The sequence below is a fragment of the Drosophila suzukii genome, chromosome 2R (assembly GCF_043229965.1).
Source record: "Drosophila suzukii chromosome 2R, CBGP_Dsuzu_IsoJpt1.0, whole genome shotgun sequence".
Taxonomy (NCBI): Eukaryota; Metazoa; Arthropoda; class Insecta; order Diptera; family Drosophilidae; genus Drosophila; species Drosophila suzukii.
The window spans coordinates 3,975,427-4,001,885 of record NC_092081.1 but is presented as its reverse complement, the minus strand read 5'-3'; the positions used below and the strand labels follow the sequence as shown (position 1 = coordinate 4,001,885).

General features: G+C 44.4%; 6 protein-coding genes across 10 annotated transcripts; 3 read left to right on the top strand and 3 right to left on the bottom strand.

The window, feature by feature from the left end:
• Nucleotides 1–27: 27 nt before the first annotated feature.
• Nucleotides 28–8,363, top strand: Asap (ArfGAP domain of ASAP). 5 transcript variants are annotated; one of them, XM_017087603.4, is made up of 13 exons: nucleotides 28–774; nucleotides 3,913–3,985; nucleotides 4,049–4,194; nucleotides 4,260–4,600; nucleotides 4,668–5,110; nucleotides 5,187–5,622; nucleotides 5,685–6,165; nucleotides 6,226–6,345; nucleotides 6,490–7,243; nucleotides 7,298–7,374; nucleotides 7,483–7,530; nucleotides 7,781–7,966; nucleotides 8,028–8,363. In XM_017087603.4, the coding sequence occupies exons 1-13, from the start codon at nucleotides 646–648 to the stop codon at nucleotides 8,223–8,225; spliced, it is 3,432 nt and encodes a 1,143-aa protein (XP_016943092.3). In that variant the 5' UTR covers nucleotides 28–645; the 3' UTR covers nucleotides 8,226–8,363. The 5 variants fall into 5 exon arrangements, with proteins under 5 accessions (XP_016943092.3, XP_016943090.3, XP_016943093.3 ...); XM_017087601.4 differs by having other exon boundaries at nucleotides 29–774; nucleotides 6,406–7,243; XM_070994704.1 differs by lacking the exon at nucleotides 28–774 and adding an exon at nucleotides 3,690–3,737 and having other exon boundaries at nucleotides 6,406–7,243.
• A 734-nt stretch (nucleotides 8,364–9,097) lies between these two features.
• Nucleotides 9,098–9,754, bottom strand: udd (under-developed). The gene has a single exon (XM_017087613.4). The coding sequence runs from the start codon at nucleotides 9,752–9,754 to the stop codon at nucleotides 9,290–9,292; it is 465 nt and encodes a 154-aa protein (XP_016943102.3). The 3' UTR covers nucleotides 9,098–9,289.
• Nucleotides 9,755–10,019: 265 nt separating this feature from the next.
• Nucleotides 10,020–13,858, top strand: Cul4 (cullin 4). The gene is made up of 11 exons (XM_017087605.4): nucleotides 10,020–10,326; nucleotides 10,399–10,813; nucleotides 10,873–11,117; nucleotides 11,179–11,639; nucleotides 11,692–11,878; nucleotides 11,938–12,130; nucleotides 12,193–12,329; nucleotides 12,384–12,773; nucleotides 12,839–13,117; nucleotides 13,177–13,329; nucleotides 13,391–13,858. The coding sequence occupies exons 2-11, from the start codon at nucleotides 10,489–10,491 to the stop codon at nucleotides 13,484–13,486; spliced, it is 2,466 nt and encodes an 821-aa protein (XP_016943094.1). The 5' UTR covers nucleotides 10,020–10,326; nucleotides 10,399–10,488; the 3' UTR covers nucleotides 13,487–13,858.
• Tmem63 (transmembrane protein 63) lies at nucleotides 13,828–17,116 on the bottom strand (the record flags this gene model as incomplete). Its single annotated transcript, XM_070994605.1, has 3 exons — nucleotides 13,828–15,770; nucleotides 15,830–16,752; nucleotides 16,984–17,116. Coding segments are annotated over 3 exons (2,427 nt in total), but the record flags the coding sequence as incomplete, so codon positions are not given.
• A 673-nt stretch (nucleotides 17,117–17,789) lies between these two features.
• On the top strand, nucleotides 17,790–19,351 carry uno (univalents only). The gene is made up of 2 exons (XM_036814072.3): nucleotides 17,790–17,947; nucleotides 18,005–19,351. The coding sequence occupies exon 2, from the start codon at nucleotides 18,063–18,065 to the stop codon at nucleotides 19,209–19,211; it is 1,149 nt and encodes a 382-aa protein (XP_036669967.2). The 5' UTR covers nucleotides 17,790–17,947; nucleotides 18,005–18,062; the 3' UTR covers nucleotides 19,212–19,351.
• Nucleotides 19,261–25,954, bottom strand: sand (potassium two pore domain channel sandman). The gene is made up of 7 exons (XM_017088035.4): nucleotides 25,483–25,954; nucleotides 20,770–21,215; nucleotides 20,357–20,708; nucleotides 20,066–20,295; nucleotides 19,879–20,005; nucleotides 19,645–19,746; nucleotides 19,261–19,587 (listed from the first exon to the last, which is right to left on the bottom strand). The coding sequence occupies exons 2-7, from the start codon at nucleotides 21,072–21,074 to the stop codon at nucleotides 19,516–19,518; spliced, it is 1,188 nt and encodes a 395-aa protein (XP_016943524.1). The 5' UTR covers nucleotides 21,075–21,215; nucleotides 25,483–25,954; the 3' UTR covers nucleotides 19,261–19,515.
• Between the last annotated feature and the right edge of the window lie 505 nt (nucleotides 25,955–26,459).

The following is a 26,459-nucleotide window of genomic DNA, read 5'->3' as shown; positions in this document are numbered from 1 at the left end:
CGTTCGCTTATCGATAGGGCAACAACAACACCCACTGTACGCAGCGAGACGCCAGCAGCACAAAATCGCAATAAAACAAAAGTATTAAATCACGCCTAAAGTTAGAGTCGGGTTGACCATGTCCAGTGCCGCGAGTCCCAGTCCTAGTCGAGTGCGTTCCTGATCCTGCCATGCTTCGCGCGACTTCTGGACCCGCCGCCCGGGCACTGCGCACTTCCCCCAGAATCGGATTCAGCCAGCGTTAATTGTGCAGCAGCAGCGCGAGTGACTGAGTGTGCCAGTACCAAAAAGGCAGAAAAGCGAAAAGCAAAATCCAAATCGCGAGAGGATGATGAGAACGCCAGTGCGTGGATATATGGATATAGATATAGATATAGTGCCAGGGAAAGTGCGACGAGCAGCAACACAAGTCGGGAGTGAACAAAGGCGTAAAAACACGTACAGTGCATAGAGATAGAGGCGTTATCCTGCCAGAGGCGTTCGCAGCTATTCGCCGTCCCGCTCCCTCTCCCATTTGTGCTCCCGTGCCACGGCCTTGGGCCTGAGCTGGTGTGCGTGCGAACCGCGTGTGTGTGAGTGCGAGTGCGTGTGAGTGAGGGATACGTGTATATCAGGACTTCGTGACATCAGGACATCCTGAGCAAAATGCCGCCATCCCTGATTGCCGTGTCCGAGTTCGTGGAGGAGACGCGCTCCGACTACAGCTCGCCCACCACCTCCACCTTCGCCTCCCGGATGCCCGACTGCCGCCACACGATTGGCGTTCTCGAAGAGGTGAGTGTCGCCCAAGTAATTCCCAGGTCTACATGTCACTCAGGTAGTTAGGATCTATATCGATTCATACGCCCATCGGCCTATACACAATCAAAACAACAGTTCAAGGTGGCCGATGAGCATTTCGCAGGTGTGTTCCGGGAATCCCAAACATAGATGTACACATCTAGTATTCCCTGGCTGTGCAATTCACATTTTGGCTTGAAGTGCATACTATATATGCAATTAAACTTACCGCTCAGCAATTAAAGTATCAATTCAAGTCGCTCATATAGGCACCCCTATTCCGGGGTTTTCTATTAATTTACGTGTACTGTCCTGAAGTAAAAACGTTCAGCAACTAAGGGAAAAAACTAAGGGATACTTATATAAAATAAATATACATAGTGGTTATTTATAGGGACTTTGTTGAACCGATGAATAATTTATTTGTAAGAGGAATGACGTTGTTCAGATAACTTCCAAGAGTTCAAAGAAACATTCAGTTTGTGGTTTTCAAACACTTAATGTACTTAAGAGGTTTACTTTACTTTAGATATACATATAATGACTTCCTTGTTGAGGAGTAATCTAGTTTTTGCATATTTTTTCTTTCTTTTTGTATATTTAACAAATAATTTTACAGAAACACAGCCTTTTCCTGTTATTTTATTATCTTTGAGGATTGGGTGAAGTATGACTAAATTAAATATCATTAAAAAATTCCTATGGATTTTAGTTGGCACATGATGTTATGATACAATCTTGGTAAGGGCATGCAAGTTTTTCGATTTTTGAGTCAAAAGTTGTGACTAACTGACAGGATTCAATTTAACAAGTAATGGCAACCTTGAGGAAAGAGAGTACATTTTATAAATTTATATATTTAAATCATGTTTTCGATGCCATGAAGCAAGGGTCAAGCATTTTAACTTCGATTCCAGTTCGTATTTTCTGGATATTTCCTAACATAGTGCTATTTAATCGAAGTCCGTGAAAGTGAAAACCGGAGCATGACTAGGTATAGAGCCGTGCCGTACTGCAGCAAACGTGGTAGACGACGCCCCCTGCCAAACGATGATGATTATTATTTGCACAGGGGGAAGTAGCAGAAAGATTTGTAAATTGGCGCGGCGCCAAAATGAGCCACCGCCTGTTATTTTAATGCGGTCTCTCTCACCAGCTTTCGCTCTCTCTCTCTTTCTTTCTACCCGCAAGGTGGTTTTCTCGATTCCATAAAAATAGTGTTATGAAAATACAAAGTGCATTCCGGGCTATAGTATCAATGCAGATGAAGCTAGGGGAGCGGGGAAGTGGGAGTGGTTGCCACATGAGCATGCTGCAATTTCTATATTTACTCAAGGCAGCTGTTGTGATGTCGCTTTTCAGATATATATATATATAGTACGCACACCCCGTCCGCCCTCTGATAAAGCTAAGCACACAAAGAACACTGTACGGCCGGAAAGAGGGGTCTGATAAGAAAGGCGAAACTATTCCCGTGCGGACACTAAGTAAGTCTGGGATAGCGCCCACAGAAATCGCTGACTGCCTAAGTGGAAAACTCATTCATTTTGTCACTAGAAGAGGTTCTAGAGTGTCCCGATTGTGCAATATACATCTATATCTGTATAATGCTCCAATTCCCCGGCGAATGCAGCGCCCAGCTGAACAAAATTAGACGATTTATTGGTCACGTCACTCCCACTTTTCCCGGAACTCTGGGCCGCCTTCTTGGACACCACATCAAACATTTAATATTTAATTTCGCTGATGGATTTTTGGTGTAGCCCAAGCAGCCCAATGACCTCCATTCCGCCAGTTAAATGAATTTTATTTCATTTTTTCAGCCAGTCTCTCCCATTGCGTGTTTATTATATTTGGAGCAGCTGTAAAACTGTCTAAAACGAAATTTAATTTGGTTCAGCCAAGAGTTTCTCTGTGTTCCATTCATTTGGCCGCTTCTATAACAAAGTGTTGCGGTTTTAGCCTTCTTCTGGGGCTTTGACTTATTATAAATTAGCATCTTTTGTTATCAAAACAGCCAACTGGCCCGGCAGCTCGTGAAGAAAGAGCAAAACAAGTTGACGAATATTGTTAGCTGGTTTTTGTTTTCGTTCTAGGCGTGTTGTTTGCATTCCCGGTAATTTGCTCAACCTCTGCTCATGACTAATCTTCTCCAGCCGTTTGCTAGGGGTTCGTTTGTCCCCAGATGTTTCACACTATCGCGTAGTATCGAATTGCAATCGCAAATAGCCAGGTTTCCCCGAAGCTGGCTCTTGCCGAATCGCTTGTAAATTGTTTTCAGCACATAACATTTAATCTAATCTCCAGTATTTATGGGCAGTTGCTTGCCCGGAGCTCGTATTTCAATTTCAGCCGGAATGTAAACGATCTCTGCCGATTTCTATGTGATTCCCAGGCGAATTCGGGATCCCTTTGCCCCTTCCTTCTTGGCGGCTAATTCAATTTTCCATACAACATTTTGAATTGAAACCAATTGGGGAGAGTCAATGGGTCAATGGGGGAAACGAACTCTTTTATTTTTGACTTCAGAAATGGATTGAAATACTGATTATGTGGTTCCGGTGTTCGTTTACCAAAAACTTCAGCCACATAAAACACTCATGCTGAAAAAGGGGGCGTGCATCGGTGGGGTGAAGTGCTTCTAATCTTTTTCACTTGCCTTCTTAATTGGTGCATGCGACTGCATTTGAAATCGGGCTGGTTCGGTTATTAAGTTTAATAATAGAAGTGACCTTGTCGTACATTTTCAATTAGCTAGTGCCATAAAATGTGGGGGAACATCGAAGGGGTTGGTCAACCAACTGGCGAACTGAATACCTAATGGCGATATTGACGCGGTTTCAATCTGGGAATATATTGTTCATTCGGCGTCCATCCAAGGCGTTTCCTCTATTTTGTCTTCCCATTTTCGGCTGAGCTTGGGAATGCATTGTGGCTGCTCCTTTACAACACAGAAGGTGCCGCCTATTGATTAAATAATAATTAAAAATTTGCAACTGGAAAGTTATTAAAATTCTGTAGCCATCCCTTTACATCTTTAAAATGTAGCTAAAAAGACAAAAAGATTCAATCTTTTTAAACACCCTATTTTTGTGATCATATCTAACTACTCAGTGTTCTTTCCTCTTACAGCGATTGGAGTTTGATCGGGAGGGTCTAACGAAGCTGAAAAAGGCGGTCAAGGCCATCCACAACTCGGGAAACAGTGAGTCTGATAAAATATATATTATTTTTAAGCGAATAATCTTTGGTATGCGTTTATCTTCAGCCCATGTGGACAATGAGATGTTTATGGTGCGGGCTTTGGAGCGGCTGGGCGGCAAGGTCATCGAACAGGATGAACCGGACATTGGGGCCGCCTTCCTTAAGTTCAGCGTTGTCACCAAGGAGCTCAGTGCGCTGATGAAGACCCTGGTAGTTATCCCCGGCTTGTGTCCAGTCCGTTATCTATTTGCTAAATTGTTTACCCTCCAAAACAGATGCAAAACATCAACAACATTGTGATGTTTCCGGTGGACTCAATGCTGAAGAGCGAGCTGCGGGGCGTCAAGGGCGACATGAAGCGGCCCTTCGACAAGGCGGCCAAGGACTACGAGGCAAAGTTCATCAAGATCGAGAAGGAGAAGAAAGCGCAGGCCAAGGAGGCGGGCATGGTGCGCACGGAGATTGACGCAGCCGTTGTGGCCGAGGAAATGGAGAAGGAGCGTCGTCTCTACCAGCTGCAGACCTGCGAGTATCTGCTGAAGTATAAGGACATCAAGACCAAGACGGGAATTGAGCTGTTGCAGCACCTTATTGAGTATTATCACGCGCTGAGCAAGTAAGTTCCTAAATCCAGGGACCCCGGCCTATCCTTTTACTAATATTCTGAACATCATCCCATACAGCTACTTCAAAGACGGACTGCAGACGATCGAGCACTTCGGAACTTACATCGGCGATCTCAGCGAAAAACTACACGAGATTAAGCAGAAGCAGGACGAGGATCGTCGCAGCTTGCTGGACCTGCGAACAGTTCTGCGCAGCACCCCAGATTTCGAGCGGGTGGACAATGTACCGTCGTCGGAGAGCCGGAGTGGGGGAGCTGGTTACTCCCTCCACCAGTTGCAGGGCGACAAGCATCACGGCGTCACCCGGCAGGGCCATCTGCTCAAGAAGAGCGAGGGAAAGGTGCGGCGCGTGTGGCAGAAGCGACGTTGCCGGGTTACCAGCGATGGCTTTCTCGACATATTCCACGCGGACGAGTCCAAGCCGCCAACGCGTGTCAATCTGCTCACCTGCCAGATCAAGCCGGTGCCGGATGACAAGCGAGGATTTGATCTAATTAGCTGTGAGTGAAATTTTGAATGCGTTGATTATCACTTATATTCATAAGATAATTATATATCAACCTTTTCTTTTTGCAGACAATCGTCCGTATCACTTTCAGGCGGAGGATGAAGGCGACCAGAAGGCCTGGATGGCCGTGCTGGTGAACTGCAAAGAGAAGGCGCTGACCAAGGCCTTCCAGCACGCCAATCCGCAGATGAGTCCCAGTCTGGTGGAGCTGCAGAAGACTGTGATCCGCTACGTGCAGCTACTGCCAGGAAACGATCGGTGCTGCGACTGCGGATCGCGGAACGATGTGACCTGGATAAGCCTTAATTTTGGAATCCTGGTGTGCATCCAGTGCTCTGGTGTGCATCGCGACCTGGGCGTGCACCACTCGCGCATACAGAGCCTTACGCTGGACAACCTGACCACGGCCAACCTGCTAATTGCTCGTGCCATGGGCAACAGCACGCTGAACGACATAATGGAGGCGAAACTAGGAAGGGGCAAGCTGCAGCACGAAAGCAGCATGTAAGTTTTGTTATACTGTGTGTGCTTCTTTCCAAATGCTGAGCTCCACTCTATGTTTGCAGGGAGGAACGCTACGACTTTATCCGCGCCAAGTATGTGGCCAAGCGCTATGTGATGCGCACTTGCTCGGATGACAACGACTTGCGGTGCGACCTAGAGCAGGCAGTGGTCAATGCGGACATGAGTCAGCTGCTCCAGGTGTGGGCGGAAGGAGCGGATCTCACTTGCTGTCTGCCTAGCTCGGATGCTGGCGAAACGGCCCTCCATCTGGCCGTGCTCCGCGAGATGGGATCCACCCTGCACATAGTCGACTTTCTCATCCAAAATATGCCGCCCAAGGGTCTCAACAAGGCCACCAATCCAGCCGGCATCCTGGACGTGACGGGAAAGAATACGGCGTTGCATCTGTGTGCTCTTCATGATCGCAGGGAGTGTATGAAGCTACTGCTCCGTTCCGGAGCGGACTACGAGCTCAAAAACTCTCAAAACAAGACAGCGCTGGATATTGCCAAAGAGATGGGACACAATAGCTGCAGGGAGCTTGTAAGATTCTTTGCACAATTACACTCGAAGAAACACCAATCCATATCCGATTTCTTGCAGATTGAATGTGCCATTAAGCGGGAGAAGAGCGCCTTCGACCACATCAACACTGACTGGAATCTGCCCAACGAGGATGGATCCACGGATTTCAGTGACGATGAGACGGTCATCGATGAGCGCGTAAGTTACGCCTCTGGTTTAATTAAAATCTATGCTGATCCCTGTTCGGTTTGCTTGCAGAAATCCCGTTCGCGTCCCCCCAGTTTTGCTGGCGGGGACTCGCCCATTCTGCGCTCACGTTCCTCAACTTGCGACTCCATACAGTCCAGTTCTAGTCCAATCGCCAACTGTCCGAGCCGCCAGTTCACTCTGCCCTCCGGTCTGCCCAGCTATACACATTCTGCGGGCACTTCGCCCAAGCAGCACATCAGCGTCGGGCAGTATCTGGGCAGTGCTTCCAATGTGGGAGGCGGTGGGGCTGGTAACGGCGGCTCCAGTCCCAGTTCCGCCTCCAGCCAGAGCGTCCGCGCGGCGAGAAACAGCCTGAACATGCAAAGCGATCTCGGGGGCCATGTGGCAGGAGCACGGAAGTCCACGTCCACGGCCAACATGAACTCGCTGAAGAAGCGTACGGCCCCGGCACCGCCGCCCGGAACACTGGGTAGCGCATCGTCCAGCTCATTCTATGGCACACTGCCTCATCCGCCGCGGCACTCGCAAAACTTCGATGCCAACGATATTCGGGCCATTAATCACAAGAACCAGTCGCTGGATGTGGCGTACGGCACGTTGCCGCACCTCCGAAGCGTGGAGAGCAGCCCTCGGGGCGGAGGAGGATACGGGTATGGAGTATCCCAGGATCCGGGAGGATCGGGCAACGGAAGCAACAACAGTCTCATGCCCGCCATGACTACCTTTGGCCATAAGCGTTCGCCCAGCGGTGAATCGCTGAACAGAAATATCCATTTAGCAGGCGCCAAACTGGTCCTTCCACCCACCGGGGAGCTGCCGACGCTGAAGCATGTAGACAAATCGGCGCTGACACGGCCAAAGATTCCTCCACCAGGGCCTCCACCAGGTGAGCATCAACACAGTTGCTGTATATCGCAGAGCCTTAATCTTTTCCTTCCAGAGCGTGAGATTTCAAACGGCCAGTCGAACGAGAGCATCAGTTCAATGGACGAGGGTCCAGTGGCGCCTCCTCGCAAGGTAAGTCCTCCAAATACCGCGTAGTGGGCGATTGAAAGGACCTGTAGCTCAAAAACCCATACCTTTCTCTGTATTTGATCTGATCCGCACTCGGCAAACAATTTGCAGCGCAAGCAACACATCATCGCACTGAGATGCCAGTCCAGCGAGGAGACGGTAAATGGCAAGCACCTCCGCTCATGCACTTTCATTATTTGACAAGCAATCTTATTGTTGTCGTTGCTGTTGCAGTTGTCGTTCCTCTACTAAGTGTCTCGTTTTGTGCATCTCTCAAAAGCTCTAACCCATGCGCCCATACTCACAAACTATATCGAATAGATTTTTCACTGTGTTCAATTTTGTTTGATCTCTATTTGACCGTAGTTCTGTTCAGTTTGGATAATAACTATATTTTGAACCATTTCAGTTGATTAATCAGTCGACCAATTTCACCGATTATGAGTCCTGGCACACTGACATGGACAGCTCTGGCGGCGGCCTGGATCATTCCGCCGAGTCAAATGTGTCCTCGAGCGACAACGATCGACTTAACTCATCGCCAGACAATCCATCGAAAACCGGCGGACCAGGACCAGGCGGGAAGTTCCACTATGTAGGATATTTTACCGTCTTCTTTCTATTCGAAGTCTAATGCATATTATTTTCTTTAACAGAACGGTCAGAGGCGGTGTCGGGCTCTCTATGACTGCGTTGCGGATAATGATGATGAGCTGGAGTTCAAGGAGGGCGAGATCCTGATCGTGCTAAACGAGCGCACCGACGACGAGAACTGGATGGAGGGCATCATCGAGGGACAGCCGGCCAGGAAGGGCATGTTCCCCGTCAGCTTCGTTCATATGCTGCCTGATTAAGCAATCCATTGTTTGTGCTAAGTGTGTGGCTGCGCGTGATTGTATATAGATATATATATAGATGTGTGTGTATGCGTCTTTTAAACTCTAATGATACATAAGACAAGTTTTTATTTATTACAAGCATTTTATCACAAAGCGTGCGCCTATTTATTTGCCTAAGACTAAACATGTAAACGTCTCAAGTGAGCGACCCTTAGCTTAGAAGCCAACTACTCATTTACACCTATATTTCAATCAGAGCCTTTAAGTAGAGATCTTGCTGTGCATTTCCGAAGGCTTCCACCCCAAAGTTTGCGCTTTGATAACTGATAACTGTCCTGCAAATGCTGTAATTCGTAGCGTACCCAAATCTAACTTTATCTTAGCCTCAAAAGCTGTGCGCAAAAGTTACTCAATGTCAGAAGAATTGTCAGGAGATGAAACACTGTATTGTATGCTTATACTTTATGCTGCCATAAACAGATACTAACTATACCCACCCGACCTGGTCGGGATCTTGGCTTACACTCGTACTCAAGTATTCTAAATCTGTTGTTGATGGTTTGACGAAGAGTTTATAAAACAACGTTGAAAAAAAAATATAAATTTACCTAAACCAATGCCCAAGCTAACCCAATTGCGAACGTAATTCGAAATCCACCATTGCTATAATAAAGAAAATCGAACATAATTCTGCAAAAAGGAAAACAAAGCCCTTTGTACCTAGAAGTTGTTACCAATTAAGTACCCAATATATATAAACGTATTTAAATATTACAACTTACAAGTAGTCTTCTTTCGAGACTTGTTTGACACATGATTATTTCGAAAATCTAAACTGTATATACATATTTTTTTAAAACACCACACACCCTTTTTCTTTTCACACATTTTGTACACACGTTTCAGTATTTATTTAGCAAAACCTTAAACATATTGATATTATGTATAAGTCAAATAAAAGGAAGAACATAACGCTTATTAAATATATACACATATATAAGGTTGTGTTTTTACCAAAAATAATGGAGTTGTTTTAATTTGTTGGTTGGACTGTGAGTGTAAGTAAAACTAGGTGCAAACTAAAATTCAAGGGCTTCCATGACTTCCTCCTCATCAGAGGGACTTTTGGGAGGAGTCGGTTCTTCTTGGGATTTGGCAACCTTTGAGTTGAGTTTTGGATGTTTTTGGAGAATGTTTGCTATGTCCATGAATAATTCGAAACTGGTCCTTTCGAGCAAAGAGTCACCGGTATGATTGGAGGCCAATATTTTAGCCAGGTTCTTGTAGTCACGCTGCATAAGGCAGTTTCGAGCCAATCGTAGTTTTTCATAGGTAGTAGATCGTTTTGCATTGCTGTATAATTCATAGCTGATTGGAGGAGCGCACGATGTGTTTTTATTAAGCCAAAAACCGTCTTCGGGATTAGATGTGATTTCGAGGGTGCGTTTCAGAACGTTTGGAGGTATTCTCCTAGCTGGAAAGTTCGCCCCATTTATTTTTCGCACCTTCTTTAATGGTGGCTTGTTGTCAGGTTTTGTGTTCATTTTACACGCGGTTACTTAGCAGGGATTTTCTTGAAAACGTATACAAAAATGAAGTAAACACTTTTAGTTGTTGGTTGTTTTGTGTTTGCTTACAAAAAAATTATATTAGTATTAGATTTTTAATGTTTACCATCAATTTAGTTCTCAGATAAAACACAAATGCGTAGTGCTAACAGCGATAAACAATGTTAGCCCAGATAACAGCCATGACGTTTAACAGTCATCCCCGCTAAGCTATCGATTTCGCGCAGCCAATCGATGGTTCGATTCGTCCGATATCCACATCCCTACTACAATAAAGCAATATTTTCCGCATGCAACCAAAAACCAACTAATATAATGGTAGCCGTGGAATTATAATTGCGAAGTTGATTCGATTTGGATAGCCAACCAGTCGCTGAAGGACCCCCATTTGGTCCCCAGGACGCCGACTTTCGGAAAAGACCAATCCACAGCCGGAAATTGCACGAGAAGTCTCCTCGCCTTGAGGTCGCGAGTTGCCAATTTGTTGTCGGCCCCAGTGCAAAAGTCGCACAAAACGCAAGGAATACTTGCTGGTAGTTCTGTGAGCGGTAAGAAGCTAACCAACTGAAAAACTGCATGTGAGAATAGATCCTGCGAACTGAGAAGAATCTCCACGACAGGACCAGGCCATACCGGTGCGACGGAAGCAGGGCAGGATCAGGCGAACAGGAGCGGAGTGGAGAGCCTACGGGCAGCCGGGTCCGAAAGCTATGAGTGCTGCCAAGAAGTATAAGCCCATGGACACAACTGAGCTGCACGAGAATACCGAGAACATCGCCGCCTGCCTGAAGAAGGCCGAGAACGCCGCCCCCACCGCAGCCGCCGCCTCGAGCCTAGGTCGCAGTGCCTTCGCTGCCCAAAACATGAACTCCGCGTCCACCAATGGCGAGCGCCTGCCAAACTTCTCCAAGCTGGGCGGCAGCCATGCCGAGATTCGCACGGCTTCAACTACCTCAAACCTTCTCAATCGCATGGGGGCCATACACAACAGCAAGCCCGGCGACGTCAAGAAGATAGTGATTAAGAACTTCAAGGGTATGTTCCGTCTAGATCTTAATTCTTTTCTCCAGCGTGATGTTAACTTTTGCCCGTAGCTAAGCCCACACTGCCCGATAACTACTCCGAGGACACGTACGTGAAGCTGGAGGAGGCCGTTATCGCCATCCAACTCTCGAAGCCCATAAAATATTCGCTGGAAGAGCTTTACCAGGCGGTGGTGAACATGTGCAGCCACAAGATGGATGCGCAGTTGTACGCGAAACTGAAGGAGCTGACTGAGCAGCACGTAAAGCGCAATATTAAGCTCAAGGAGCTCACAGGCGGCAGCATGGACAAACTGGTGAGTTGCTGCCAAGAAAGCGGAGACGAAAGCTCCCTTATTATTCTCAATCGCTTTGCAGATTTTGCTAGAGAAGATCAACCACTGGTGGCTTTCGTTCTGCCAGCAGATGATCATGATTCGCAGCATATTCTTGTACATGGACCGGACATATGTGCTGCAGAACTCCTCTATTCACTCTATTTGGGACATGGGGCTGGACCTTTTTCGCATCCATTTTGCTCAGAACAGCGTCGTCCAAAAGCGGACCGTCGACGGTTTACTAACGCTGATCGAAAAGGAACGCCAGGGCTCCACCGTGGACCGAGGTCTGTTAAAGAGTTTGGTGCGCATGCTGTGCGACCTGCAGATCTATACCAGCTCCTTTGAGGAGAAGTTCCTGGACGCAACCAACCAACTGTACAAGGCTGAGAGTCAACGCAAGATGCAGGAACTGGAGGTGCCCGAGTACTTACAGCACGTCAACAAGCGTTTAGCGGAGGAGAACGAGCGCTTGAGGCACTATCTGGACTCCAGCACAAAGTATGCTAGATCGGTCAAAAATAAAACCATTTTACTAATGCACTTTTCTTAGGCATCCGCTGATATACAATGTGGAAAAGGAGCTTCTCGCGGAACACCTAACGTCAATATTGCAAAAAGGCTTGGATTCGTTGTTGGAAGACAACAGACTGAACGACCTCACACTTTTGTACGGCCTGCTTAGCCGAGTCAAAAATGGAACTTCTGAGCTGTGTGGCAACTTCAACGGTTTCATTAAGGTATGTGTTTCTCTTAAAATTCTTTAAATACATTCAGCAATTATTTTTTTGCCTTTCAGAAAAAGGGGCGCACCATTGTTATTGATCCTGAGAAGGATAAGAGTATGGTTCAAGACTTGCTAGATTTCAAGGATAAAATGGATGTGATCGTTCGCACTTGCTTCGAGCACAATGAGAAATTCACAAACTCATTGCGCGAGGCCTTTGAGTTCTTTATCAACCAGCGTGCCAACAAGCCGGCCGAACTCATTGGTAATCTTCCACGGTTACTACTACCTTTTACACAGTTTGATGTAACTTTACTCTTCCATTAGCTAAATACGTAGACATGAAACTGCGATCAGGTAACAAGGGAACTACCGATGAGGAGTTGGAGAAGACTCTGGATAAAATCATGGTTCTGTTCCGCTTTATACACGGCAAGGACGTCTTTGAAGCGTTTTACAAAAAGGTATGTGTCCCTCTTTTGTACTTCGGGTTTGACTAATGCCCAACACTTTTTCAGGACTTGGCCAAACGACTACTTGTGGGCAAATCGGCCTCAGTGGATTCCGAAAAGAGTATGCTGTCCAAGCTAAAACAGGAGTGCGGCGGAGGATTCACATCCAAGCTGGAGGGAATGTTTAAGGACATGGAGTTGAGTCGGGATATAAACACTGCGTTCCGCGGACACGCGTTAAGCAACAATCGCGATGTCCACAACTTGGACTTGTGCGTCAGCATTCTAACTATGGGGTACTGGCCAACATATGCGCCCACGGAAGTCACAATGCCGCCACAGTTTATTAATCCGCAGCAGATTTTCAACAAGTTTTATCTGGAAAAGCACAGCGGGCGGAAGTTGCAGTGGCAGCCAACTTTGGGAAATTGTATGCTGCGTGCGCAGTTTGATGCGGTAATCACAAATAGCGTTTTTAATTTAACAAAAAATTTTGTTTAACGTTAAACTATTATCTATAGGGTCCAAAGGAATTGTTGGTCTCGCTGTTTCAAGCGCTTGTGCTGTTATTGTTCAACGATAAGCCAATTTTAAGCTACGAGGAGATATTGGCCGCGACCCTCATTGAGGACGGAGAGTTGCGTAGGACACTTCAATCTCTGGCTTGTGGTCGCGCCCGCGTTATAACGAAAACACCGAAAGGTCGCGAAATTTTAGATGGCGATCAGTTCGACTTCAACAATGAGTTCACAAACAAATTGTTCAGAATCAAGATCAACCAAATACAGATGAAGGAGACGGTGAGTACCAAAGACAATGGTTGATATTTCAAAAGGCTTATTTATCCTATATTCCCCAGAACGAGGAGCAAAAGGCGACGGAAGAGCGAGTTTTCCAGGATCGTCAGTATCAAATAGATGCGGCTATTGTGCGAATTATGAAAATGCGGAAAACGCTAAGCCACAATCTACTCATCACCGAGCTGTTCAACCAGCTCACCTTCCCCGTCAAGGTAGATATTAGACATTCCTATTTTTAGCAGCCTAGGCCTAACAAGCTTGTTTATATTGCAGCCCGCTGACTTAAAAAAGCGCATCGAGTCGCTCATCGATCGCGACTATATGGAGCGGGACAAGGATAATCAAAATCAATACAACTACGTGGCATAAATTGCCGCGGCTTCTGTGAACTCCGAACACCGATTCGATTGTAATTCGTTCTATACCATACGCATACATACTAACAGTCTAATGAAGTTTTTGGAGTGTCCCTGGTCCGTTCAGCGATGTTCAGAAGATTTTTCAGCTGTAATTTTGTTTCTTCTATAACTAGATCGTTGAACAATCCCCCAGCTAATGGTAGTATAGTTGCTACAGTTCTTTTTGTAAGTTACCTTATCAATTAAGCAGATAATTTACGAGCCGTGCCCCTTGGAAGAGGTCATCGCCATCGGAAAGTAGAAAGGTCCAGCAATATAAAATTGTCGTCAACCCGAAAAAAGAACCAAGTGTTCAATAAACTCATTTATTGGACTAATTGTATTTCGTTTACTTTTAATTGATAGTTCTCCTTCAATTAACAATAGAAGTGACACTTGCAGGCTAATTTTCTAAAGGAAATATTAAAATAATTATAACTCGTACTCGTATCTTTGTATGCAAAAGAGATACGCATAAACTTAATAGTTTTTTATTTATCATAAATAAAAAAATTACGTGAAATAATATAATGCACTGTGTGTTTCATTTGTAAAATATTAACAGCATTACTGTTTCGAAAATTAGCATGAAGCTCTTTGTTATGCATTTAGCAAAGAAATATAGTATGTACAGTTGTTACAGATAAAATTGGAAAATTAGGTAGATTATATACACATCAGAAATAAATATTGCAATCGCGTTCGCGTGCAAGGGACATATCAAAATCGACATTGAGGCTGGTCTAGGTATCACAAATTATCTTGCTGTTATCCTCCTGTCATTCATTCGTATGCAAATTAAAGCCGTCAACTTGCAAAGTTCTCAGTGGCTTCTATAGATATTTTACAAAAATAAATGTAGGGTCTCCCGACGCTAATACTATTCACGCCTCCACACTGTTGACGCTGTACTGCGAGCTATCGTACTCGGAAACGCTGTCGGAGCCGTATCCCCCAAATCCTGCTACTGAGGGCCGAACACTGCTGGTCCTTACTCCATTATCTTTAAGCACATCGGGAACGTAGATGGGTGCCGGACCGGCAATCTCCACAATGCTTGGCCGCCGCGTGGCAGCGCATCGTTTGATTGGTGACATAAAAGTGAACAGAGTGAGGGTAATGGCCAGACTGATGATAAGCAGCAGGAAGCGGGCCATGCCCTCATCGCCGCGGAAGTAACATATCATGGCCATGACCAGCACCAAGATCACTACCGAGAACTTGGTCATCGTTACTGCTGTCGAGTGGATCTTTCCGCCCTTGCGAGAGATCATGTTTGATGGTCCGTAGGCAAAATAGAGGTTGTGGCGATCCACGAAGTGCTTCAGGCAGATGTATATCATGGCGAAAGGCATGATCAGCGGGCAGGCCACGCTGTAGACAATGGCTATGGTAAAAACGAGCGTGGTCCAGGCATAGTGCGTTCCGAAGGGAAACTCGATGAGGATTGCCTTGCGAATGTACGGCGTTTCGGCCTTGGATTTTGCCTTTAGCAATGACCAAATGTAGACAATCAGCTCCGGGAAGCGCAACAGCTCCAACGCAGTTCCAATAAACGCTGCTGTAATGATGTAGTTTACATAGAAGGAGCCACGTTCAGGCAAGAAAATGCATTGCCAGCGCTCAGTCTGGTTAGTAAATCCCCATTCCAATAGCGCCTGAGCGGAAGTCAGTCCAAGGGAAGGCAGAATCATAATCATCATAAGCAGATAGCCAAAGCACTTTGTCATGATCGAATAGTTCTGTTTGGAGCGTGTGTAGTGCCGCATCCACTTGTCCGAAATGGCCACAATCACGGGCATCAGCGCCGACAGGGTCCAGAGCATCAATGTGGGTAGGAAATCAGATACAAGCGGCGAGATCTTGCTTTCCGTTTCCTTTATCCATGGTCGGCTGTTGAGCAGGCTTACTACAATGGCCGGCGTGGAGAGAAAGAAGAGAACCAGGAAGAGCACTGCGTTCACGCAAAAGAACTTCAGGTACCAGTGGCTTTTGTTCACATTCAAGTTCTCCCAGAAGAGATCATCCGGTGACGGAGCGAACACCAGGTGCCATTGGCGGTAGGTACCCGGTGTGAAGTGGGTAACAATATTCTGCGCCTCCTGCACTGTAGACACAGTGATAAACGCAATGTCCAGGGGCTCATTCATCGTGGAAGCGCGCAGACGGGCCACATCCCCAGATAACTTACGCTCCTCTCGTTGATAGTACTCATAGGCATTTTCCTTTTTGCAGGAACACATGTCGGGTTTGGCCTGCGTGAAGAACATTATAAGATACTGATTGCATTTAAAATTGGGGTAAATAAACTTACCATCAAAGTATCTCTATTCCTATGATGTTCACAGTACAATCTCGCATCGTGAACTCGCTCAAACTCTGCGTTCCTTACATAAAGTCGTGAAATGTTGTACGCTATCGACACGTTCTCGATGGTGACGTCCGGGAAGAGCTCCTGCATGTAGTTCCGTACCACGGTCTTGTTACGATCGCTGGACGATATGTTGGATATCATAATGGTGCGGGTGGCGGCTTTCTTAAAGGCATTCCGTCCCGAGGCCCTCCGCATGATGAGTACCACGAGCGGAATATAAAGAATGGTGATGATCGTGTGCACCCAAAGCCACGGCGAATTTGGCGAGAGATTCGCCATTGTAGTGCGACCAAAGGCATTCACGTCGTAAGGGTTTTCCTTGGGACCGTTGAAAAAGTTGACCGGAAGAATAATGACCAGCGAAACGATGGTCACCAGAGCCATGACGGCCATCAGGTGCAGTTGAAAGGACAGGTAATGCACGGCATCCGGTCCAGTGTGCAGCAAGATGGTCTCCTTGCGCAGCTTCAGGGTGACTTTGATCCAGCCGAAAAGACCCTCCTCGGGCTGAATGGGTGATAAAGGCGTGGAGTCGGCGATCACCTGGGAGGTGGCGCTTGGCCTAGGCGACACCTGAGTTGAGGTGCTCGGCTGGGGATCGACCACACTGGCGGCCCGCGAATAGAAGATCTCCGTCCAGCGCTTTTTGCTCCCATTGCTGTTGACCAGCGCAAGGCGACCAAAGTCACCCGCCTGGTGTCGCAGAGTCGTAAACAGAAGGATCAGAAGAACCCAGAAGATGGTGTTCAGAATCAGGGTTTCCGGAATGCCATTATAGGCGGTGGTGAAGAACGAGGTGCGATTACCTACTGCTTGGCAGTAGGAAATATTGCCGTTGTCCGACATGGCCAGCGGGTGAATCACTGAAAACACAAAGAAATCAGAAGCTATTAGTTGTTTGTTTTGGAAGCTACCAATGAGGCCCTGATATCAACACAGCTGATCGGGTATATATCTGCCGATAAGGCCGTGGGAAAAGCCCGACCTCTGGTATCGAATCAGCACCCAGACCCAGCTGATAGGATTCTATCAGTGCCCTCAAGGCAGAGTGATCTTTTTGGGTCACTCGGTCAAACTAAACAAAGTCCACAGACCGCAGATGCAGATGCTGGCGGGCAGAGCCCTAAGACCACATATTAGCCTATTTAAAAGTAACTTCGTATATAATAGATACGGTATCTTTATAAGCGAAAACAGAAGAAACACCAACAAAGAAGTAAGTCCGTTTTAGGAATGAGATAATAGGCGAATAAAACATGTTTTTGTGGGCATGAGGCAACCTGAAAGGGGGTGGTTGTTTGTGGGGGGAAGAAGCACTACGTCATGTTGGTCCACCTCCCTTTTTGCGTTTTGTCTTCGAAATGAATCATCAAAGAGCCATTTTCGACTTGGTCTGTCGCGTGGCAATGGTGCAAAATGCAATAAAAGAAAGCCACTGGCCCCATATACTTATTTAATTATTTTTCACAGATTAAATGCCAGTGTGTTTGTGTGATTTCGACTGTTATTCACTTTCTTCACTCGGCGGTTACAAAACAATCCACTGCATACCTTCAATGAAATTCTTTATTTCCAGTGAATCTTTTTGTTTAACTTTGCATTAAACATCAGCTTTGAATTTCCTCAGTTGCACATCAATAAATCCAGCTTTGTGTCGTAAAAACGGAATAACTGCCTTTCGCTCCCCTCAATGCATTTTACTGACAGTTATCGATAGGGCTCTGTTAAGCATCGATAGTTTTGAGCATTAGGGGTAGTCGTGTGCAATTTCATTTATTGTAAGTTATTAAATATTTTTCGATTTAGGTAAGCCTTTTTTAAATATATTTTTTTAGGTATTTACATTTACATTAAATGCATTACATTTTAAATGCAATATACCGTATTCAAAACTCACCACCACCAACTCCATCCGTAAGGATCCAATGCAACCCTGTGTTTTTTTAGCCCTGGTGTCGTGGAGGATCTCAATTGTTTTTATCCGTAACTCAATCGAAATATGCTGCTTACCATTTGTTTTTGGCACAGTTGACAGCGCGTTTTACTTTTCATCGTGCGGTACGTCAAAATGACATTAAGGAAAAGTCTTTAGTTCTTAATCTCTGCCTTTCACAGACAAACACACATTTTTAAGACTTTAACTGCGTTTTTATCACCCAACCAAATCTTAATCATGCAACCTGCACCATCGAAGGAGTTGAAGATCCAGTTCAAGATCCAGCTGCTTTCCGGCAAGAATGTTGTCCTGGTAGAGTGTCCGGGCTTCGAGAGTGAGCTGTTCATGCCGCAGATTGTCGGGGGACGGATAACCTTCCAGAACATCATCCCGAATCGAAAATGCTGCCAAGAGAGCAGGATGTTAACTGATTCCATGAAGGGCGACATGGGTACAAGGCCTGGTAGCTCGAAGAGCCCATTACGGCGCCCCCTTCTCGATGTTAACCTCTCAACCCCACTTGCCAAGAGCACCCCGTCGAGTTCGTCCTTTCCGCGAGCCTGGGCCGACAAGGAGAACGTCCTCCCGCAGTTGACGCCCGAGGTAGTGCGCTGCCTACCATTTCAGCTGACTTCACTGGGTGAAGTGGACATGGATGTGGACATGGGCGAGATGCTCTGCCAGGAGCCGGCATCAAAGAGCCCTCGCCTGCATTCGCCTGACCCTCAACTGCCAGCTTACCAAAGCAAAAGACTCTCTGGGACAAAGGTCTCCCCACCAGTCCTTACCGATATGAGCCTGACTAATGTTCAATCAAAGGAAACTGGAGTGAACAAGTCTACACCCAAGGTTCCACCCGTACGGACCTATGCCCGCAAAAAGGCGGGCACCGCCGGCAAAGCAAAGCCGACACCCACCTGGTCGCCCCTCCTAAAGAAAAAAAAGAATGCGATAGCATCCTCCACCAAGGTGCCCAGTCCCACCATGAAGCTGGAGGTGCGCCATCGCAAACTGATAGTAGACACCAAAAAGACCCTGGACGTACGCGATCCCAACAAATTGTGCAGTGCGCCCGTTTCAATGAACAAAATCATTCGAAAGCAGGTGACTGGGAAGACACGGAAGCAGTTTGAGGCCCTTAAAATCACAGCCTTTGACTTGTTAACCAATCCGTGCATAAGCAACATGTCTGAAGATCTCATCAAACAATTCCAGAAGTCCTGTGCGAACAAGGTATGCACCACGTTACCCAATTACGCAGAGATCGCGGTTGCCTCGCCGCTGAAAATGGATAGAGAGGTTAAGGCCATTATGGCCAGGCAAAAGCGGATGGAGCGGAACCAGAAACCGAAATGCGCGTTGTCCCTGAAGAGCAAGCTAGTCTAAAGACCCGTTGCGTACTTAAGTCCCTAGAATCATCTCGATGTATTCGTCCTGACTTTTAGACAGTAATCAAAATGCATGTATATTCTTGCCATTCAGATTAAACAGAATACTACAAATAAACCTACTTAGATCTCCATTTATCTTTACAAGTATTATACATTTACCAAAAAAGGAACACATTCTGTCTAGATATATGTACAGTTATAAATTAAGCTATCCTAGGGGAGGAGCCTACATTAATGGTGAATAATAATATGACTTTGTACCACAGGACATCTTTGTAACCGGGTAGCTATTTAGCCTCCTAAGAGCTGCGGCATCGAAAGCAGGCTTTGAATCCCCGCTTGATGGCCCTTATATTGTGGACGACCTGCTCCTGAAAAAAAGGACGTGCGTTAGAAATCGGAGAATGGGTAACTGTTTTCCCATTTACCTGCATCAGATTGAAGCACATGGCAATCACGGCCATGCCAAGAAGTAGATACATGGCGCAGAGAATGAAACTGACCTCCACCTTATCTTTATCGGCGGTTATCTGGAGGGTAAAATATGTTCAAGGAGCAATTATATTAATTTTGATTTATATATTTTGTAAATGAAATTTAATGTGTTCGTTTGAATTCGATTTAAAAAGCATTTACAATTTGTTTTGTATAGAATATCTTACCACGCGATCACCTGGCACCAGATCTCCAAATCCAATGCTGCTGAGAGATATAAGACAGAAGTAACTGCCATCCAGATAGTTCCAGTCTTCCCAACGTCCGAAGAGCAGGGCCCCCCAAAGAATATAACTGAAGTCAGAAGGATTTTTAAGAATTCTCGGGTTCTCTTTAAGATGCAGTTTCTCCTACCCGACCATAACGAATATGCAGACAGTGACTGGAACCGTGATCTCATCCGTGCTACCTCGAATTTCCCGCTCGATGTCCGAGTCAGACTCTGTGTACGGAATATCCACCAGACTGGAGCTCTGTCGGGAACTCTTCGTATAGTCACTACTACTGCTGTTGGAGGTGGTGGTGCTACTGGTGCTTGTGTAACTGCTGCTGCCCCGGGCGTTCTCCATGTCGTGCATTTGCAGCTGCAGATGGTTAAAGGATTTTAAAGGATACGAAAAAATGAAAGGTGTTTTTTTAACCAACCGCTCTGGCCAACTGGCGCATTTTTCGTCTCTCACGGATAATACGACGCTTGGCCACGCCGGGACATATTCGACACAGGCACACCTTGGAGTATACCCACTTGAAGGACTTGGCCAGGACATCTCCAATGTTGGACAGGTAGAGCAGGAACAGCGGCATGCCAATGATTGCGTACAGAATGGTCACCAGCTTCCCCCATTCGGATTGGGGTGTAATGTTCCCATACCCGATGGTCGTAATCACGGTCAGCGAAAAAAGGACGGCGCCCGAGAAACTCCACTGCTCCACGTCGGGTCCCTTCAGCTGCTTCTTCACTATGGCCCGCTGGTAATCCAGCAGCGCATCGTTAACCCTGCAAGAGTTAAATTTAATTAGAGTCACTTCCCTATATACTGGAATCCAAGATGACTTACCGCCTCCTGTAGGCATGGTGGTCGAAGAAGCTTATGTTCTCCGCCGTAAGCTCCCAGATCCGCGTCAGGCACTCCCCGCTAAAGTTCCGTGCAATGAAGCGATGGGGCTTCTCGGACTTAAGACGCTCGTACTCGAATATCTCGATGCCCTGGAATATGAAGGCTCCTCCAATTATGTAGAATGTGACCAGTAGGATGATGCCCACGTTGCTGAACATGAAAGCCGTAAAGTGGCGGCAGTGGTCCTTGAAGCGCTCGAAGGCGGGCTTCTCCCTTCTTCGGAAGGAGCTCCGTCGCGAGGACATGTCTTGGCGGCTCGCTTCCGATTCGGTTTTAGTTCCGGTTCCGGTTTCGATTGGCCTTCCACTGGCGTTCGCCTGGACATGCTCGGGTCTGGTCCGACACTCGCATCGATGACGACTGGAAGGATTTCCGGCTACCTATCGCTAAAAATATCCGCAATTAGTTTACCCGGTTCTCAAACGCAGAGTGGTAAATAAACAAGGAACCCGCTACATTGCTTCATTATCAAAGTGTTCGGCGGCATAAATCTTCTCAAAGAAGATTTGTTATGTGGGTGGTTTATTTTCATTATTCGGGATTATAGCGAAATATACGATCTTCACCCATGCTTGGATAAGACATTGTAATAAATTTGCTGTTAAAACAATATCGTTTCTATAAAACCAAAAGCCGAAAATTCATCGCTAAATCTTTTAGTTCCGCCATAAGGCTTGATATAACTTGTATATTATTCAAATTCTGTTTTTTTGATTTAAACGAAATGTCTTAAAAATTGGGATTTTAAAATCATAGCTCGCACATAAAATTGACCTATTGATAAATTATTGTGTTTAGGAATTTTAAATCAATAAATTTAAAAGAACTTCCATCGACTTGATATAATTTGCATTTTTTACAAATCCCCCTTTTTTTTAAATTGTGATTTTAAAATGAAAGCACGCACATTAAAATGACATATTGACAAATTATTTTGTTAAGGAATTTCAAATCAATAAATTTAAAAAAAATTCCTGCGGAAAATACATATTTTTGGGCCTTTAACATAATTGATTGTATTTAATTTTCGCTAACTTGAGATGATTATCTCTGCCCAAGGATGTCGAAAATTGTGAAATTGCATGTAACTCATTCGCCGTGACTGTTTGTGGACATTTTCGAGAGAAGTAAAATGCGAAATCGCTTAGCAGCATGAATGGGTTTTTATTTTTAATACAGTGTTCTCTATGTTCTCTAATAAATGGCCAGCATGAACATGAATTATTGGACTACAATCTTGGCAGCTGGCCTGTGGAACAGTCACATCATCTCCTCTCATCGCGACTCATCCCATCCCCACGGATCGTTTGTGTGTGGCATTTCAAATTTCTCGCGTGGCCGGAGGATGACACTCGTCTATATTCGAGAATTGATGGCGTAGCCGTGGCGTCAAATTGGAAAGTTCCTAACGATCCTATCTGCCGTCAGCGGTTGCCAAACGCTGCTTGTTTTTGTTTGGTTTTCAATCTTTTTTTAGGGTTTTATTTAGTGGGTGTGAAATACGAGTTCATTGGGGCATTATTTTTATAAACTTCTGTTCTGGACGGGGCCGACAGTCATTTGCTTGATTTGTGGCCGCCTCAGTTCGCCGATCCACGGATCTCGTTAGCCTTGGAATCGGAATCTGCCCACCTCGATCTCACGCATTCGCATAGCATATCTGTAGGTGGAAATCGGGCAGGTAAGCAAATGTATATTTTTATTGATTTGCTCAATCTTGCACGCACTCTGCCAGCGGGCATAAATTAAAATCGATTTGCAACTGATGTCTGCCTTATTTACAGGCGAAAACATATACATAATTAAAAAATCCAAACACAAAACAACACACAAACTGAAAACCCGCCAGAGTGGTCCAATGCGTGTGTTCCAATGAAAATACACAAAACCTCGGAAGGAAAACACATTATGGATGGATGCTTTTCGCAGGGCGAATCGAAGGGGCTGGACAGACATAAAAAACATGCCCACTGTTTATGTTTTTGATGCAATTAAGCAATGAGGGTGACGAACAGGGAGATTCTGGCCAAGACCGAGCGCATTTTGTGGCCGGCAATTAAAATGCACTTCGGGCGAGTTTGGCGCGATATTTTTGGCCAGCGGCAATAAAGTCATTTTCCGTTTAGTCATACACTCATTAGCTCGAAATGTCTGTTTCCCATAGCATCAAAAGTTTTAATTATAATTGCTCTGAAAAATTTTAAGACATTCTAACCCGAATCCGAAGATTACCGAAAAGATCAAAGCGAAAAGCGCAGGAAGCGGCCGGCTAATGTATTGTGTGCAGATCAGATCTGCCTTGAAAAAGGGGGTCTGTAGGCAAAAAATGAGTATCGAATAATTTAATTTAGGTGCCGTTAAGCTAAGCATTCTGTCTGCTTCTTGGAAGTGGCTTTTTTCCAATTTTCCATTTGGCCAAACGAGTTGCCTTTTAGCTAGCAACTAAATTGCGTCATGTATCTCTAATTTTGTTTATGCGAGAGATGACGACATTGATTGCAAACACTCCCCTGACTTATGTTTACATAGCTATTACCTCATGCAGGTGCCCTGAATTGTTTTTTGTTAATATTGCCAGTTATAAGGCATATACACCAAGTACTATACCATGCAGGTCCTTCAGCCAGCACACTTGCACAATTAATTCTCAACATATAATTTGCCACGCCAAAATTGAAAATTGAAAGCAAGAATTACTTAAATATGACAGACAGCCCCAGAATGTTAAGTGTCAGCGGCTACACGAGAGCAGATTTTAAAATTTAATTACGGTGAAAATTCGGTGAAAAGCTGGCTGGCATGGAAAAAAGAAATTACGGCGACGACATCATCACCGCACATTGATGGCCAGCATCCCAATTGACATGACAGATCGGCACAGAACCGAACCAAGAACGTGTGCGAGTCAAAAACTAATTTTCGAGCATTGACCGCAGAATGGGAGAATTGGTTGCGTATCGAGTTTCTGTTTCTGCATACGAGATTTATTCCTATCGGGAAACCACATAAAGAAATTGCCGACCACTCGAAATTGATTTTTCATGTCCCAAAACAATTAACAATAGGTTTTGATCACATCTGTGACCTAAACATATGAATAATACGAGTTCAATGTGCCAATCGATATATGTCTTTAAACACTCCGAAATGATTCGAATCATTGCGAATGTACAATTATAATGACAAATTAAATAAAGAAAATTTAGGAATCTGAAAAGAAACCACATTTCACCGGAGGAATTTTTTGGACACCTAAGAATTTTTATGTCTATTCTTGTTTTGCGGTTCCCAACGCAAGAATTGAATAGCCAAATATCTTTTTAAAGAGGTACGTTAATGTAATTGATTCATTTTCTGTAGAAAAGAGTTTTTATTTTTGTATCAAGAGATTCCTTTTAAAATATAAAATGAAACTGTCAGACATGTAGAATCATGTATATCAAAAGAATATTTATGTTTTAAATTAATTAATTTAAATAGCAAAAGCGCCATGAAGGGTAATGGTAGTTCCTGGTAGAATTGGACCCATAGATCACAAAAAATAAGTCAAAAGTGTTTTTAATAGATACGTTTCTTAAAAAACCAATTGTGTTTCGTATTTTTATTTTAATCTCAAGTTGCGCTTTACCAATTAAGCTGATATATATTTTAATTTGCAACTGAAATAGATGCACTAGATTGAGTAAATTGTGCTACATAAAAATGGCAAAAAATTTAGTGACTGTAAGCCATCTGTTGATTTCGTAAAATCTCCAAAACAAATCCGACCACAAATCGAGTCGTGTTCCATTTTAAAGTTACCGTAAAAACGAACTAACCAAGCCATATCAATGGTAAAATTAATTTTATTTTTTTTATTTGCTTTATCAGGCCGGTATCGGCTTTGCGACTCAAATTTGAATTTCAGTATTGATCAACGTACGGTGGTTCATGTTATTCCCCTAGACAGTGTTGTAAAACTTTTGTTTTTAACGATGTAAGAATAATCGAAAAAAACTATTTATTATTATATGCTTATTTGTTTTAAGTCTTTAAAAAAACATCCATAAAAACATTCTTGGCTTCTTTTTTGTGATTTAGGGTTGCAACTCTACTAGGAACTACCATCACCCTTCTTGAAGAATTTTAAAAATATTATTTTGGAAACTAGTGTTATCTAAGGCAGTAAAAATATTTTAAAACAAAAAACGTATGAAACACGGTTGACTCAGACAGGTCTCAATTTTCTGATTACATAATTTATTTATTGCAATTAATAAACTTTGTACTTAGAGTAGGTAAACTTATTTTACTTTCTTACTTCTCCTTGTGCCTAAGTTTGATCATACAAAATTTGTTTTATTTGAATAAAACAAATGTACATTAGACGCAATACGGAATGTTTAAATAAATTTAGTTGTTTATTCAAAAAAGCCTATTCATCAGATCAATGGAAAACACTTGAATACATACTTGTCTGAATTTATTTTATTTATTGAAGCACTTCAAAATATTTGAAATTTTTTGTTTAAAAGTTTTGTAAATAAACCAAGCACAAAAAACGTTTTTCATTCGAGGTTTTGCTATTGATTTTTAAGCGGTACTTTTTAATTTCTTAGCGGCCAAGAGGCTGTAGTAAAATCCATTTGGTGGTCATTTTTAAGGATCACGAACCTGTTTATTATTTCAGTTCGTTACGATGCTATTGGTGATGCTATTGGTGCTCCTGCCAGATGCTCATCCGTGACGTCATGGGCGGCGAATCGGTTGGCTGTTGTTGTTGGTGCTTCGGTTCGGTTGCTCCGTTTATTTTAGCAGCTGATGTATTTCCGAGCTATGCATGTGGAATATTATTTATGTTTGCGCGCTCTGTATATTGTTTTATCAGTGTTATTCAACGCACGCCACGAAATTCCTTCTTCAAGCTATATTACAGATTTTCCCGAGTTTTCCGATCCGATTCCGGCTGATCTGCACAAAATAACTTCTTGGCTTGTTTCGCGTGTCTTGTTTATTTTTAACCGCACCGCACTTGACTTCATCTAGCCATCTCCGCCCGTTTCCCGATGCCGAATGCGATTCCGGAGCAAGTGCCTCATTCGCCGGCCGTGCGCGCTGCTCGACGTTCCGCTGCCCACTAAAACCCGTACTCGCACTCGTATTTATAGACGGATTTCTTGACGCGCTACCTGTGACGTCGCTGCGCTCCATTGTTGGATTCGGAATGAGGATCGGATCAGCGATCATTCGCCGCGGAAAAAGAGAGGAATTCCTCTCTCACAGGGAGGCGATCTATGCTGATATATGCATGCCCTACACATATATTAGGAATTAAATAAGATCTTTCCACATTTAGTAGTTAAATTGCTGATACCAGTTTTAGCAACAAGCGCAACCTCATTGAGAAAATCAAGAGTGTTAAAGAAAATAATCTTGTTCGTATAACAAAAAATCATTACTTCTAAGACAATTAAAAAAAAAACAAAAATAATGTTAAATATTAAAAATGTAAAAATCATGCCCCAAATGGAATTTTCATTTTCCTTCATTTTTTGTTTGAAAAACAGATCAGTAATCTTTACTTGCAGTCCCTGAAAAGTTGGGAATTTGATTATTAAAATAAAAAAATACTGCTAATTAATTTCATTTAC

Coding starts and splice junctions, on each gene's coding strand:
- Cul4 (XM_017087605.4), top strand. CDS start 10,489: ATGAGTGCTGCCAAGAAGTATAAGCCCATGGACACAACTGAGCTGCAC. Junction 11,879..11,937: donor ACTTCAACGGTTTCATTAAG/GTATGTGTTTCT, acceptor TTTGCCTTTCAG/AAAAAGGGGCGCACCATTGT. Junction 13,118..13,176: donor AAATACAGATGAAGGAGACG/GTGAGTACCAAA, acceptor TATATTCCCCAG/AACGAGGAGCAAAAGGCGAC.
- sand (XM_017088035.4), bottom strand. CDS start 21,074: ATGTCCTCGCGACGGAGCTCCTTCCGAAGAAGGGAGAAGCCCGCCTTC. Junction 20,006..20,065: donor TGCATATTCGTTATGGTCGG/GTAGGAGAAACT, acceptor TTCTGACTTCAG/TTATATTCTTTGGGGGGCCC. Junction 19,588..19,644: donor TGTGCTTCAATCTGATGCAG/GTAAATGGGAAA, acceptor CCTTTTTTTCAG/GAGCAGGTCGTCCACAATAT.
- uno (XM_036814072.3), top strand. CDS start 18,063: ATGCAACCTGCACCATCGAAGGAGTTGAAGATCCAGTTCAAGATCCAG.
- Asap (XM_017087601.4), top strand. CDS start 646: ATGCCGCCATCCCTGATTGCCGTGTCCGAGTTCGTGGAGGAGACGCGC. Junction 4,195..4,259: donor GTGCGCTGATGAAGACCCTG/GTAGTTATCCCC, acceptor CCTCCAAAACAG/ATGCAAAACATCAACAACAT. Junction 6,346..6,405: donor AGACGGTCATCGATGAGCGC/GTAAGTTACGCC, acceptor GTTTGCTTGCAG/AAATCCCGTTCGCGTCCCCC.
- udd (XM_017087613.4), bottom strand. CDS start 9,754: ATGAACACAAAACCTGACAACAAGCCACCATTAAAGAAGGTGCGAAAA.